The sequence below is a fragment of the Hypanus sabinus genome, unplaced genomic scaffold, assembly GCF_030144855.1.
Source record: "Hypanus sabinus isolate sHypSab1 unplaced genomic scaffold, sHypSab1.hap1 scaffold_209, whole genome shotgun sequence".
Taxonomy (NCBI): Eukaryota; Metazoa; Chordata; class Chondrichthyes; order Myliobatiformes; family Dasyatidae; genus Hypanus; species Hypanus sabinus.
The window spans coordinates 435,646-451,961 of NW_026780194.1; the positions used below are offsets into that span (position 1 = coordinate 435,646).

A 16,316-nucleotide genomic window follows, 5' to 3' on the forward strand; every position below is an offset into this window, starting at 1 on the left:
GGACGACGGGACTATCGACGGCATCAGTTTACCTGAAGACTCAAACCTCTCCCTCTCTCTCCATCACTACTCGACTCAATCCCACGAACTGAAACGAACTTCACTCATCACCGTCAGACGGCATCCATTCACCCCGAGGCGTGAAGGAGCTTGGCTTTCCTATTCACACCCACACACACACACACACACACACACACACACACATATATATATATATATAAAATCATTGATAACCTGTTTGATATATCTGCATTTATATTGCTGTAGTTACTAATAAATAGCATTAGTTTACTGCAATACCAGACGACACGGTGTTTTATATTTCTGCTGGTTCTTTGACCCGTCACGGGGTACCTAACAGTATCTACTCCAAATATAAAAGATTAAATGAAATAAACAGAAGTTAACAGTGTTATGCGTATATATAGCTCCCAAACTATCAAGCTTGGGAAACAATGCTTAAAGTCTTCAGATGGTAAATTGGAAAAGTTCAGTAATCCACGGAATAAGTGAGTGAGAGGAGAGATTTGTAAATCCACAGGAAAATGTAGAGAGAAGGCAATTATGAAGAATTCCACACACATTCCACGCTGGGTAAACGAAATAACAGTCGCCGAAGATTAGAAATATCACCAGGTGACAGTCACAGGAATATCGTCTTCAAGTGGTTACCACAGAACACCCCGATTCCAGGTAAGGGCCAACAAAAGTGATACCACGGGTACTCCAGCAAATCCACACATATTGATGATACGAAGTGACAGTCACACATCCGTTGTGTACTGCGTGCCGATGATCAGATCAACCGTACCTTTTGGGCATGGAAGAGTTGCAGCCTATAGCAGTCACACGCTGAAGTTGCAACAGCTTGTCTCCCTCTCCCGCTCCCGCTCCCGCTCCCTCAGGCTGCCGCAGCTTGTGTCTGACGTCACAGCCCCGCCTCACTCAGGCACTTAAAGCGACACTCACAGTAAACGAACCTGCGGTCTCGTAACACAATGCACCTCTAAAGTCTGACAGCAGACTCGCGAGTGAATCTTCGATGGTACAGAGTCAGAAACCGAAGATTTGCCAGATTGAGTCAGGGGCTGCAGAGAGAGATGGGGTCCAGAGGAGGAGGACGAATAAGACCAGCACGATGTGGTTAAAAGTGAAAGATTAGAAGCATTTGGAAACTGGTTGATCGAAAAAAAAGGTGGTTAATTTCAGCAAAACACAGGTGGAAATCAACAGATCAGGCAGAAATTTTGGAGAGGAATACATAGAAAACGTTTTGGCAGAGCCTCTTCCGCATGCCTAGCCTGTGTACTCCGCTGCTTAGTTCCTCTCTGAATTGTTTTGTGTGTGTGCGTCTCTGTATTTCCAGCAACTGCAGGAACTACTGTGTTTTATATCTGCATTTTACTTTGGCATTAGATACACGTTAATATTGAGTATATTGGTTATGGGAGCCGCTTTCTGCGTTAAAACAGCTGCAGATTTTTTCTATCCCCAAGATAAAAAAAAATGAGATATAGACATTGAACCGGTGCTTGCAGAAATCTTTAATGGCACCGTGATTACCCATAGGGCCATGCGTTAAGAATTTCGTCGGCGCTGAAGCGCTGATGAAATGCGCAGGCGTCAGGCTGAGTTTCACGCATGCGCGCAGTACACAGAAGCCTTTGAAAATGTCGGTTGCAGGTAAGAGTGATTCTCCGTGTTTTTATCTTAAACACCGATTTCGAGATAATTCCTCTGAATTTCGGACACCGTGACCAGCAACCCCGGGACAGTCCTGCCCTCTTCCCTCTCTCTCAGCCCCACGATCCGTACACGGGCCCCGGGGAGCTTCTGGCTGATGAGGGAATGGGAACCGATGGATCTCTCAGACAGAGCTGAGCTCCAGCTATCTAAATGCAAGGATTAGGAACTCGGAGAAAGGGAACAAAATCTTTTACATCAGCAATTGAGAAAATCGGCATTAGGACTCTTTTCTGTAGATGCTGCCTGGCCTGCTGAACTCCTCCAGTATTTTGTGCGTGTTGCTTCCTCTACCTCCTCTTGCTCTGGACTTTTCTACCGGTGAAAACATGTTTTGTACCATTCTCTCTGGGTACTTAATGATATCAAACACCTTTGCCCTGGGCAACAAGTAGCTTTCACATCACAAATGTGCCAGACTCCAGTGAGACAGACTACTGCCCTTCCCTTCATATTCATTGGGATTTCATTCACTGAGTTCACCACCGTCAGTCATTGGGGACGGGTTCAGGGGGAATATTTATGTAGAACACAGAAACTAGTGATGCCTGTTTGCATTTTGGTGATGGAAAAGTTGCTGGAGAATTTGCAAGTGGGAAGAAGTGGAGTGATATTTGGAAATCTGACTTTTTAAAGTGTAATTTAGCAAGGAAACCACATATGGACAATGTGCAAAAGCTTTGGTGAGAAAATCCTCCATTTCCTGTTCCAGGCCTGCTACATAGGTTGTGTGAGAGTGCAGATGAACTCGATCAAACCCAGAGGAGATCAAAGTTCCTATTGACAGTGATTTGCTAGATGTTAAAATGAATACCTCTCTATATAAAATTCACTGTGCACGTCTTGTCACTGGGTAAAAAATGCACAGTGCAAGATATATCTGCACACTGGTTATTACAAATTAGAGGGGAGATTACTACAAATTAGAGGGGTATTGGAGGGAAGAGGGGAGACCTCCAGTGTCCCTGATGCCCTCACCTACAAGATGTGCAGCTTGTAACCCAGCACTTCAATGAGCTGCAACTTGAAATGGGTGAATTCCAGATCATCCAGCAGTTGGAGGGGTTGATAGATATGACATGAAGAGAGGTGAGTTACTCGCAAGGTGCAGGACACAGGAAACTGGGTGAGAATCAGGAAGGGGAATGAAGTTAAATAGGCATCACAGAGTACTCTAGTGGCCATCCCCCTCAACAACAGGTAGAGCACTTTAGAAACTGTTGGCGGGGGGGGGGGGGAATTACCTGGCAGAGGAAAGTCAAAGGGCTGATAGGGGATTTGTCAGTTAGAGGAACAGAACAAGAGGGGACGAATATCCTAGTGGTAAGGCTTGCTAGTGGTAGTGAGCAGGGGAGGGGGTTAAATAAAATGTGGTTAAAATAAGTTGTAGGGGGAATGGGAGCCAGAGTGACAGAACAGATAATGGAGAGGGTGAATTGAATTGACTTTATTAGATACATACTTTATAAACATGAGGAGTAGAAATATTTACCTTACATCTCCATCTAAATGGGCAATGTGTAATTTATAGTGATTTATAATAGATAGTTTGTACATAGGACAGTCAATACAACATTGAAATGCAATTGTATCAGCATGAATTAATCAGTCTGATGGCCTGGTGGAAGATGATGTCCCGGGGCTTGTTGGTCCTTTTGCTGTGGTACCGTTTCCTGGATGATAGCAGCAGGAACAGCTTGTGGTTATGGTGAATTGGGCCTGTTTGTCCCTGATATTCGTTGGGACCTTTTTACACACCTGTCTGTGTAAATGTACTGAATCGTGGAAAGTAGATTGAACAATGTATAATTTCCTTGTTTATATTTAGAGACATTTTTTGGTGTATAAAATGATGAGGGGTATTGAGCGTGTGAGTGGCCAGAGGAGTGTTTTTTCCCCAGGGTTGAAATGGTTAATGCCGAGTTTCCACACTCCCAAAGACCCTTTGTCCATCTCCTGAGTAAATAGAGATGGAAAAATATTTAAGATCTCCCCCATCTGCTTTGGATCCACACGTGGATTGCCATTCCGGTCTTCCAGAGGACCAACTTTGTGCCTTGCAATCCTTTTGCTCTTAATCTATCACTAGAATCCCTGAGGATTATCCTTCACCTTTTCTGTGACAGCAACCTCATGCCATCTTTTAGCCATCCTGATTGATTTCTTATGTGTTCTCTTGCATTTCTTATACTCCATAAGAAACTGACTGCCTATCCCTGTTATGTAATTCAATTTTGTGCTTTACCAGGGTCTCAATATCTCTTGCAATCCGAGTTTCCCTACAGTTTCTACCTTTACCTTTTATTCTGACATACCCGCTTACTACTTTCAAAATTTCGCTTTGAAGGCCTCCCATTTACCAAACACACCTTTGCCATAAAGCAGCCTGTCCCGGTCCACAGTTGCCAGATCCTAGTGTTGATTCCAGGTGTTGATCCATGTCCTGAACACATCCACCTTTCCTACGCTGCTCCTTGTATTGAAATATACAGGGCTCAGCATATTCACTGCACCATGCTCAACTTTTTCATTCCTGACTTTGTCTGAGGCCTGAACAACATCTGTCTCCACAACCTCTCCACTCTCTGTTCTGTTATTCAGGCTCCCATTCCCCCTGCAACTTTAGTTTAACCCTCCTTACCCCCACCTCCCACCATGCAGATCTATCACCCCTTTGGCTTTCCTCTCCCAGATCAATAAAAAGGAAGTGCATACCAGGTACAGGCAGATAGGAACAAATGGGGTACTTATGAAATACAGGAAATTCAAGTGAACACTTATGAAAAAAATAAAAGAAGGCATGAGTTTGCCCCAGCAGACAAGGTGAAGGAGGTTCCTAAGGGAATCTGCAGATATGTTAAGAGCAAAAAGATTGCAAGGGAAAAAAAAATAATTCTCTGGAAGATCAGAATGGTAATCCATATGAAGGGATAACATAGATTTGGGAAGATTTTTTTTCGCATCCGTATTTACACAGGAGATGGACACAGAGTCTATAGAAGTGAGGCAAAGCTGCATCAACTTCATGGACCCTGTACAGATTACAGAGGTGGAGGGGTTTGAGGCAAATTAGTGTGGATCAATCCCCAGGGCCTGACAAGTTGTTCACTAGGACCCTGCGGAGGACAAGTGCAGAAATTATCGGGGCCTTAGCACAGATATTTAAATCATCCTTAGTGACAGGTGAGGTACTGGAGGATTGGAGGACAGACAATGTTGTTCTGCTGTTCAAGAAAGGCTGTAAAAATGAACTAGGAAATTATACGTGGGTGGGCTTGACATCAGAACTGGGAAAGTTATTGGCATGTGGGTGCAGGAACCAGGTATATACTGTAAGTATTTGGATAGGTGTGGACTGATAAAGGATAGACAGCATGGCTCTCGCCAATCTTATAGAGTCTCTCGAGGAAGTTATCAGGGAAGTGGATGAAGGCAAGGCAGTGGATGTTGTCTACATGGACGTTAGCAAGGCACTTGACAAAGTCTCATATGGGAGGTTTGTCAGGAAGGTTCAGTCACTCAGCATTCAAGATGAGACAGTAAATTGGATGAGACACTGTCTTTGGGAGAAGCCAGAGTGTGATAGCAGATGGTTGCCTCTCTGACTGGAGGCCTGTGACTAGTGGTTGCCACAGGGATCAGTGCTGGATCTGTTGTTGTTTGTCATCTATATCAGTAATCTGGATGATAGTGTGGTTAACTGGATCAGCAAATTTGTGGATGACAACAAGACTGGGGGTTTAGCGGACTGCGAGAAGACTATCATGGCTTGCAGTGTGATCTGGACCAGGTGGGAAAATGGTTTGAAAAATGGAAAATGAAACTCAATGCAGACCAGTGTGAGTTGTTGCACTTTGGTATGACCTACCAAGGGAGGTCTTTCACAGTGACTGGTCGGGCACGGAGGAGTGTTGTGGAAGAAAGGGGCCTAGGAATACAAGTCCTTAATTCACTGAGAGCGGTACCACAGGTAGATAGGGATGGAAAAAATGATTTCAGCCCATTGCCCTTCATGAACCAAAGTACTGATAACAATAGATGGATGTTATGTTGACTTCTAGAAGATATTGGTGAGGCCTAATTTGGAGTATTGTGTGCAGTTTTGGTCACCTACCTACAGGAAAGATGTAAAAGAAGTTCAGAGATTTCAGAGAAAATTCACAAGGATGTTGCCATGTCTGGAGGATTTGGGTTATAAGGAAAGATTGAACAAATCAGGACTTTATACCTTGGAATGCAGAAGATTGAGGGGAGATTTGATTGTGATATGGAGGCACACATAGTGTTAATTTAAACAGGCTTTTTCCATGAAGATTGGGTGGGACAACAACCAGAGGCCATGGGTTAAGGGTGAAAGGTGAAATGTTAAGGGGAACATGAGGGGAAACTTCTTCACACAGACGGTCATCCGGCTGTGGAATGAGCAGCCAGCACAAGTGGTGCATGCGAGCTCGATTTCAACATTTAAGAGGTTTGTGTTGGTACCTGGATGGTAGAGGTGTGGGAGTGGGCTGTTTAAATAGTTCAGCACAAACTAGATGGCCCAAAGGGCCTGTTTCTATGTTGAAATTTTCTATGATTGTGACAAGAACCTGAAATAATACAAAAGTTCACTCTAACCCCTTTTGACAGCTGTGTGAACCAACCAGTCATTTCAGCAGGAGTTTTTTATGTGGTGTTAAAACTGTAACACTTTAAGTTAATAATACACAAAAGAAGATCCCAGCTGCAAGTCAAGAAAAACTAATTGTGTGAGAGTGTTTCAGTTACTGTGGGGCCAGGAACCCATGCAGCTCAGCATGAACAGGGAATAATACCAATGGAGAGAGTCAAGCTGAGCCAGGAGACGGCAGAAATGCCCCATTCTTATAGAGACAGGAAGAGCATCAGGGAATTGATGGTCATTCCAGATGCCAGCACTCTGCCCAGACAGGAGATGATTTCTCTGTCCAACTTTTGTTGAACCTCACTGTAACAGTGTGATACCAGATGAAACCTTGGCAACTCCAGTAATCTCATCTGAAATGTTGTCCTACACCCATTGATGGATTTTTAAAATCTTTTTACAGGTTAAAAGTGAGAAGGAATTTGTCTCCAGGAAGCTCAAACACGGCACACCAGTTTTGTTGTCTCTGTCTAGATATTTAAGAAGTGGAGCAAGGGATCCAATTGACCACCCTTCCTGCTCAGACTGTGGGGAGGGATTCACTCGGTCATTTGACCAACTGACACACCTGGAATTTACACAGGAGAAAGGCCTTTCACCTGCTCAGACAGTGGGAATGGATTCCCTCTGTCATCACAATTGAAGGTACATCAGCAAATTCACACTGGACAAGGCCATTCACCTGTTCTGTGTGTGAGAAGGGGTTCAGTTGGTCATCCTACCTGTGGACACACCAGTCAGTTCACACTGGGCAGAGGCTGGTCATCTGCTGAATTTCTGGGAAAGGATTCACTCAGTCATCTGACCTAATGGCTCACCAGCGGGTTCACACTGGGGAGAAGCCATTCACCTGCTCAGAGTGTGGGAAAGGATTTACACAGTCATCTACCCTACTGGTACATCAGCGAGTTCACACTGGGGAGAAGCCATTCTCCTGCTCAGAATGTGGGAAGGGATTCACTCAGTTATATCACCTACAGAGTCACCAGCAAGTTCACACCAGGGAGAAAGCGTTCACCTGCTCAGAATGTGGGAAGAGATTCACTCACTCATCCACCCTACAGAGACACCAGCAAGTTCACACTGGGGTGAAGCCATTCACCTGCTCAGTCTGTGGGAAAGGATTCACTCAGTCATCTACCTTACTGGTACATCAGCAAGTTCACACTGGGGAGAAGCCTTTCACCTGCTCAGTCTGTGGGAAGAGATTCACTAATTTATCCAGCCTACAGAGACATCAGCGAGTTCACACTGGGGAGAAGCCATTCACCTGCTCAGTCTGTGGGAAGAGATTCACTAATTTATCCAGCCTACAGAAACATCAGCGAGTTCACACTGGGGAGAGGCCGTTTACCTGCTCAGAATGTGGGAAGAAATACGCTGACTCTTCCACCCTACAGAGTCATCAGCGAGTTCACACTGGGGAGAGGCCATTCACCTGCTCAGTCTGTGGGAAAGGATTCACTTGGTCATCTGATTTACGGAGTCATCAGCGAGTTCACACTGGGGAGAAGCCGTTCACTTGCTCAGTCTGTGGGAAGAGATTCACTCATTCATCTCACCTACAGAGTCATCAGCGACTTCACACTGGGGAGAGGCCGTTCATCTGCTCAGTCTGTGGGAAGGGATTCACTCGGTTAGCTAACCTACAGAGACACCAGCGAGTTTACACTGGGGAGAAGCCGTTCACTTGCTCAGTCTGTGGGAAGAGATTCACTCATAAATCCCACCTACAGAATCACCTGCGAGTTCACACTGGGGAGAGGCCTTTCACCTGCTCAGAATGTGGGAAGGGATTCACTCAGTTATCTCACCTACAGAGTCACCAGCAAGTTCACACCGGGGAGAAAGCGTTCACCTGTTCAGAATGTGGGAAGAGATTCACTCGCTCATCCACCCTACAGAGATACCAGCGAGTTCACACTGGAGAGAAGCCATTCACCTGCTCAGTCTGTGGGAAAGGATTCACTGAATCATCTACCCTACTGGTACATCAGCGAGTTCACACTGGGGAGAAGCCGTTCACCTGCTCAGTCTGTGGGAAGGGATTCACTCAGTCATCTACCCTACAGAGACACCAGCTAGTTCACACTAGGGAGAGGCCATTCACCTGCTGAGAATGTGGGAAAGGATTCACTCAGTCATCCCACCTACTGGCACACCTGTCAGTTCACAATGGCGAGTGGCAATTGTTATGAATTCCTAGGTTTTTTTGCTGTGGAATGTCATTTTAAGAGAGAGAGAGATTAAGAAGGCAAATGTGTCTGACTTGCAGCTTGTTTACATCGCTCGCAGCTTGTTTAGTTTTAACCGAGGACACAGACACTCAGAGTCAGACGGAGACGAAGGAAGGAAAATGGAAGAATCGAAACCAGGGAACTAGTGGCCAAGGGTGACTGTTTGGAACTTTCCTTTGACCACAAGGGTGGGCTAATTATTGATTCACCGTACATCAAAATTGTGGTTGTCACCTCATTTGATCCATAGAAGTGGATCTGATTTGGGGTATCCTGTGGAGACCACTTAAGTGTTAACCATTGCCTGGCTGTGGTGTGGTAATTCACTAAGACAATACCAATTATGACAAGTCACTTCGGGTGATAATTAGTATGTGGATTTGGAAGGATGACAGATAAAATCTACAGTGACTGTTGGTCTCGTTTTACCACCATGGAACCTGTGGAATACGACATAATTGCCTTCTCTCAACATTTATCCTGGATTACAAATATCTCTCTCATCACCTATTCTGTGGTTGAACTGAACTTTCATACTTTCCCATCTCAAGACTCCATGCCTTGTTTCGCCCGAGCTCAATAGTTTGGGAGTTGTATTTATACACATTTATACACATAACACTCAAGAGGAAATCTGCAGATGCTGGAAATTCAAACAACACACACAACATGCTGGTGGAACACAGCAGGCCAGGCAGTATCAATGAGGAGAAGAACTGTCAACGTTTCAGGCTGAGACCCTTCGTCAGGACTAACTGAAAATAAAAATACTAAGAGATTTGAAAGTAGTGGGGGGAGGGTGAAATGCGAAATGATAGGAGAAGACTGGAGGTGGTGGGATGAAGCTATTATCTGGAAAGGTGATCGGCGAAAGAGATACAGAGCTGGAGATGGGAAAGGATCATTGGACAGGAGGCTTCAGGAGAAAGAAAGGTGGGGGGGGGGGGAAGCACCAGAGAGACATGGAAAACAGGCAAACAATTAAATATGTCAGTGATGGGGTAAGAAGAGGAAGAGGGGCATTAACGGAAGCTAGAGAAGTCAATGTTCATCCCATCAGTTTGGAGGCTACCCAGCCAGTATATAAGGTGTTATCACTCCAAACTTAGTTTGGATTAATTTTGACAGTAGAGGAGGCCATGGATAGACATATCAGAATGGGAATGGGATATGGAATTAAAATGTGTGGCCACTGGGAGTAGTCTGTTGCTGCTGGTTCGTTTCTAAAGCGTTATGATTTGTAACAAAATGGGGCCTGCGTCTGGGATATGAACAAATTTAAGGATTGATTTAATATCGATTTCATTCGGGAAATCCCTTTTGATTTACTTGTGTGTGGAAAATCAGCAGCAATGGATGTTGATAGATATCTGGAAGTGTGAACCTCTCAGGCATTAGAGGACAGCAGAAGGATTGAGTTGTTGCATATTGCTAAAACGTTAATACTTGCTAAGGTGAAATTGACAATGAGGAGGGCACAGATGCAGAGGGTAACAGCTGAACATTATGTATCTGAGGTGTGTTTAAAGTGGAGGAGTTGGAGTTTCCTGAAAGTAAACATAGTGAGCTTGAGCTCCAGGACAAGTTAGAAAAATAGAAGATGGAGACTCCGGAAAGGCAAAGGCTGTTTCAGGCTGGAGAGGCAGAAAAGCAGAAAGAAGATTCTCTTACAAAGTCTAATTAAGGGAAAGGCCTAGCAAGCCTATTCTGCTTTGACAGTTGCTGAAGCAGCTTATTATTTACTTATTTATGCTGACCCAATCATCGCCACTGGGCTATAAATGTGCCGGAGCCGTGTGTGGTTCAGTGCTTTGCTCAAGGACACACACGCTGCCTCGGCTGAGGCTCGAACTCATGACTTTCAGATCTCTAGTTCACCACCTTAACCACATGGTCACGCACCACACATTATGACATAGTGAAACAGGCTGTGCTCAAAGCTTATGAGTTGGTCCCAGAAGCAGACAGGCAAAAGTTTAGAAATTTGAATAAATCTGTGAACCAGACATACGGAATTTGCTTATGAGAAATTTGTGTGTTTTGACCGTTGGTGCACATCTGAACATGTGAATGATGATTTTAACAGCTTGAAAGAGTTGGTTTTAATTGAAGAATTCAGAAGGTGCGTCCCTGATGACATAAAAACGTATTTTGATGGAAATGATGCTGCCACTATGAAGGAATCTGCTGGATTAGCAGATCAGTTTGCTTTAACTCATAAAGTTATGTTTACCCTGAATAACAGCTTCCAAAAGGCACTTGTCAAGTTGTGGGTAAACCTAATGAGCTCGCCCCAGTGGCCTATACCTGCATTCGGTGAACCCTTTTCCAAAGTTATAGTGGATTGTGTTGGCCCATTACCAAAGACTAAAGCTAGCCATCAGTATCTGCTATCTATTATGTATACTGCATCCAGATTCCCAGAGGCAATACCTCTCAGAAATATTAAAGCTAAAACTGTGGCGAAGGCTCTTACCAAGATTTTCACATTATTCAATTTGCCTAAAGATATCCAGTCTGATCAAGGATGTAATTTTACATCTGGATTATTCCAGCAGGTAGTTTCTGAACTGGGAGCAAACCAAATTGCGTCATCTGCGTACCATACAGAATCACAAGGGGCTTTAGGTAGATTTCATTCTACCCTCAAATCAATGATTAAGACATATTGTGTTGAAAATGGAAAAGACTGGGATGAAGGAATACATTTGCTTTTGTCCACAGAAATAGAGTCAGTACAGGAATCGCTGGGCTTTACTCCTTTTGAACTTGTATTTGGTCGCAGTGTGCCCTTTGACCTTGTTAAAGGAACAGTGGATTGATGGGGATGTACATGTTAACTCGTTAGACTATGTTTTGAAGTTCAAAAATAAACTACACCAAACCTGTAGTCTAGCGAGACAAAACTTAAAGATTTCTCAAAACAAAATGAAATGTTAGTTTGATAAGCAGGGTTGCGAAAGAAAATATCGGGTGGGGGATAAGGTGCTTGCCTTATGTTGATGAGTCCATTTCAGGTGAAATTCAATAGACCGTATGAAATAGTCTCTCAATTTAATGATGTGAATTATGTTATTACAACACAAGACCGAAGTAAACTAACACAGCTGGTACACATAAATATTGATAAAGCCTTATTTTGAGAATGAAACAATTGACTCGTCTGAGACTTTTCACAAGCCAAACATGGTCCCAGTTAGACTAATGAACTCGGTTTTTCCAGAAAACATTGATAACGAGTTGGCTCATCTGCAGCCAAAGCAACAACAGCTGAAGGAATTAATTCTGAAGTTTAAAGATTTATTTCCCGATGTTCCCAATCAAACCACGGTCGCAGTACATGATGTAGATGTTGGTCAAGGCAAACTGATTAAACAACACCAATATTGCATGAACGTAGAAAAGTGTGATTTGGCTGACCAGGGAATTGAGTATGTGCTGGAGAATGGTATTATCAGGCCTTCAAAATGAGATTGGAGTCATCCTGCATTATTGTGCACAAACCTGATGGTAGTGTTAGATTTTGCACTGATTATAGAAAGGTAAATGCAGTAACAAAAACAGATGCCTATCCTATCCCTAGAGTGGATTATTGCATCGATAAGGCTGGAAAAGCTAATTTCTTACAAAGATTGATCTGTTGACAGGGTATTGGTGTGTTCCATTGACGGACAGACATAGAGAAATTTCTGCATTTGTGACACCATCTGGGTTGTATGAATACAATGTTTTGCGTTTTGGAAGGAAACATGCTCCAGGAACATCCCAGAGAATGATGGATTTTGTAATTTGAGGGTTAGAACACACAGATACCTATATTGATGACTTAGTTACAGGGAGTGGCACTTGGGAAGAGCATATCTCTGCAGTAGAAAAGCTGTTTGACAGGCTTTCCTAGGACAACCTTACAGTTAACTTGGCTAAGAGTGAATTTGGCCATGCCAGTGTGACCTGTCTTGGCTATGTTGTAGGTCAAAGCAAGTAGGCTCCTGTTCGGGCAAAAGTCCAGACAATTTTGCAAGTTCCTATTCTGACTGCTAAGAAGGTTCTCAGAAGGTTTCTGGGAATGGATGGATATTATCGTAAGAACTCTGCTGCTATCGCTCTTCCTCTGACCAATCTCCTGAAGAAGGGTGAAAAGTTTGTTTGGACCGAGCCTTGTCAGAAGGCATTTGATTGATTGTTATCAGTATTTCAGATTAGGCCAATCAATGTAGTGCTGACAGCAAATTTAAATAGCAGATTGGAGCTGTGGGTGGCAACACAAGTCATGGGTGCACAGAGAGTAAAGGAGGGGGTCAAAGAGACAACCCTGTGGGGTATGTGTGCTGAGGGTCAGAGAGACAGAGGAGATGGAGCCCACTCTTACCACCTGCCGGCGATCTGACAGGAAGTCCAGGATCCAGCTACACAAGGCAGGGTGAAGGCCGAGGTCTCTGAGCTCCATGTCGATACTTCACGCCTTTGTATGGCTACTGCTCTGCCCATGACTGCAAGGAACTGCAGAGAACTTTGGAGAGCAGAGAACATCAGAGAAACAAGCCTCCCCTCCATGGATTCTTCCTACACTTGCCCTCCCTCGGAAAAGCAGGCCATGTACTCAAAGTACCTCACAACCTGGACATTCTTGCTGCAAACCCGCTCCCCCATCGGGGAAGAGATACAAAAGCCTTAAAGTGCGTAACTCCAGGCTGAAGGATGGCTTCCTGTCTGTGGTTATAAGCCAAATGAATAATAAAATAGACTCGTCCTCACAATGTAACTCGATGTGACCCTGCACCATATGTCTATCTGCACTGCTCTTTCTCTGCAGCCACAATGCTTTGTTACAGTGATTATTGCTTTGTCCTATATCAGCTCAATGTACTTTTGAAATGTATCCATCTGTGTGGATGGTACGTCAGGCAAGATTCTCACTGCAGCTCAGTACATGATGATAATAAACAAATTCCCCATTTTAATTGTGTGGAAATATTAGACAGACTGAGCTTCTGCTCTGGAACCACAGAAGGAAACTGACCTGTTGTCATTTCTGTGGAATGCAAATATATGGAAAAGGCTTCAATCTCACATTACGATCTGCGGTAACTGGGATCAGGTGACCGGTGGTGGGTCTCCCATATCAATATCAGAATCAGGTTTAATAGCACCGGCATGTGTCATGAAATTTGTTGTTGCTGCGGTAGTAGTAGGACCCTAATTCATAACAATAGTTTTTTAACAATTGTGATTTTAAAGAAGAATATATAAATTCTCACATAAGTGGGTCAGACACCCAGAAACATCGGCTGCACTTCAGCATCTCAAAACAGTGGAATGAAACATGCAGAAAGTATTGCAGAGAAAAAAAATACATTGTCCACCCACAACGAGAGGACGTGACAGATCCGGATCTCACTGACTTGTCTGAACGGGTGAAAGGTGAAGCTACACGGACACGTAGAGCAGAGACCCGCAGATGCTGCAGATCTGCAGAAAAACATGAATGGGAAACGGAATCAGGTGACGGGTGGAGGGTTTCCCACCTGAACCAGTGACTCTATTCCTCGCCCCTCACACGCTGCCCGACCCATCCACTGCATTCCCCACATTATTCCATATTTACCCCAGAGACATGATTATTATTTCACACCATATCTTCCCCGATCCCTTTTACGTTTCATTTAAATCAGTTCTGTGTTTATAAACACTAATTTCTATTCACATTCCTCCGGAGCCTTGCTGGACAGGAACACTGAAACATCAAGTGAGAAACAGCAGGAGGCCATTCAGCCCCTCTAACCATCAGCAAGATGGCGTCTGCTGTCCCATCTCAGCCGCATGTTTCTGCCCAGTCCTCATTTCCTCCATCCCTTCGGTCTCCACACATTTGCCGCCCTCTGTGGAGGGGTTTTACAGACATTTACCACCGTCGGAATGGAGACATTTCCCCTCATTTCAGTCCTGGATAGTCCATTCCTGTTTCAGAGACTGGGATCCCTGGTTCAACCGGCAATGATGCTGTGCATTTCAATGCGTTCTCAGTCCTTGATTCTCCAAATGAACGGATTATCGCATTTGATATTTCTCCATATGATGACCACACCACTCTAGGGATCAGTCAGGTGAATCTTCATTGCACTCTCTATAGCAAATACCACCTCCCACCTCCCCCCTCACCTGGATCCACCTTTCACTCCCCAGCTCTTGCCCCATCCCCAACCCTCACCTCTTCTCTCTGATTATTTCCCGTCCACACTTAGTCCAGAGGGAGGGTCTCAGCCCGAAATGTTGACGGTCCATTTCCCTCCACAGATGCTGCCCGACCCATTGAGTTCCTCCGGCAGTTTGTTCTTCGGTCTGTATAACCCGTGTTAGTATGGGGAGCGGGATTTTACACCATATTCCAGGTACAATCTCAACAAATCCCAAATAATTGTCACTTTGCCCGGACCATCGGCCCCGCTTGCAGTTCAACAGTCTGCTGGTGTTTGCCCCCAATGTGGTGAATCCCTCTGCTCGACACCACCGTGGGCTCAGACATTTCTACCGATTAGCCCCTCCTGTCCCCACTAGGACAAACATCCTGTCCGCCCCTCCCTCACCATTTTCATCCTTTCAATAAAATCCCCCCTCTCCCCGGGGAACTGGCATCAAACCGACGGGCCGAACGGTCTCCTCCTACTTCGAGGCGATACATCAGACTCCGGCCGCAGGAGACGCTTCACAAACGCCCCAACTTCCCTCGGAGGGAAATGGAAATAAATCAGAGAGCGGACATTTACTTTGAGGTTTTCTCCGCTCTGAGGAGGCTGTCGGCGCTTGAGCGGGAGACGAACCCAGCGGGGTAACGCCCACTCGGCTTGTCCGCCTCCGCGACTGGGTATAATCAGTGATTGACATCGCTTCGCACGAATTGGCATAGCACAGATCCTGAATCCTGCGTTGACAGCGGTGGGGGGGGGGGGGGGGGAGGAAATTGTCTGGTCACGTGATCATTAGCCCAGCTGTTAAACCGATAAAGGTCGAGCACGGCAGCGCGTGTGTGACGTCAGGCGCGTGGGGTGAGAAGCTGTATGATGTCACCTGTGGGAGAGCGCTCGCATTCAAAAGCACATTGACGGACTTTTCAGTGGGACAACAACAACATTAATGACGGGTTTCATCACTGAATCCAGGGTTGTGGGATGTAAAGTCCCCTGTTATGTGTCCGGCTGTGCCGTGTTGTTGGTGGAGTGGGCAGCGTGGTGTTTGTCTCGATTCGGGTCACAACACCAGAATTGCCAGCGGGGTCCACACACAGTGTATTAGTCAACAGAAAACCTCTCGTCACTGCAGTCTTTGTCTCCTGGTAAACTCAACATCCTGACAGTGTGGGCCAAAGATATCCCTTCCTCTCAGAGTCAGGGGATCATTCAGACAGCTGATCGCTGAGAGGAATTATATTTATTGGTCATTAAAGTTCACCCAAATTCGTTTGGACGGATTTGATGTGGAGTTCGGGGTGTCACAGTGAAAGGGCCGGACGGCCGAACTCTCTCCGTTGTCCAAACATCCTTCCAGGTGAGGCGACACTTCACCTGTGAATCTTCCGGGGTCGCCTGTTGTGTCCGCTGCTCCCGATGCGGCCGCCTCCACACTGGTGACACCGGCTCCTCCGCAGTTGTGCCGGGTAGGAGTGTTTATTTTCG

General features: G+C 45.2%; 2 protein-coding genes across 2 annotated transcripts in view; one reads left to right on the forward strand and one right to left on the reverse strand.

The window, feature by feature from the left end:
* Window positions 1-16,316, reverse strand: part of LOC132387680 (zinc finger protein 850-like) — a 98,574-nt gene that overhangs the window by 50,687 nt on the left and 31,571 nt on the right. The window lies entirely within an intron of this gene.
* Window positions 1,656-13,833, forward strand: LOC132387669 (zinc finger protein 229-like). The gene is made up of 2 exons (XM_059960045.1): window positions 1,656-1,683; window positions 6,813-13,833. Exon 2 carries the CDS (start codon window positions 7,219-7,221, stop codon window positions 8,524-8,526), a length of 1,308 nt encoding a protein of 435 aa, XP_059816028.1. The 5' UTR covers window positions 1,656-1,683; window positions 6,813-7,218; the 3' UTR covers window positions 8,527-13,833.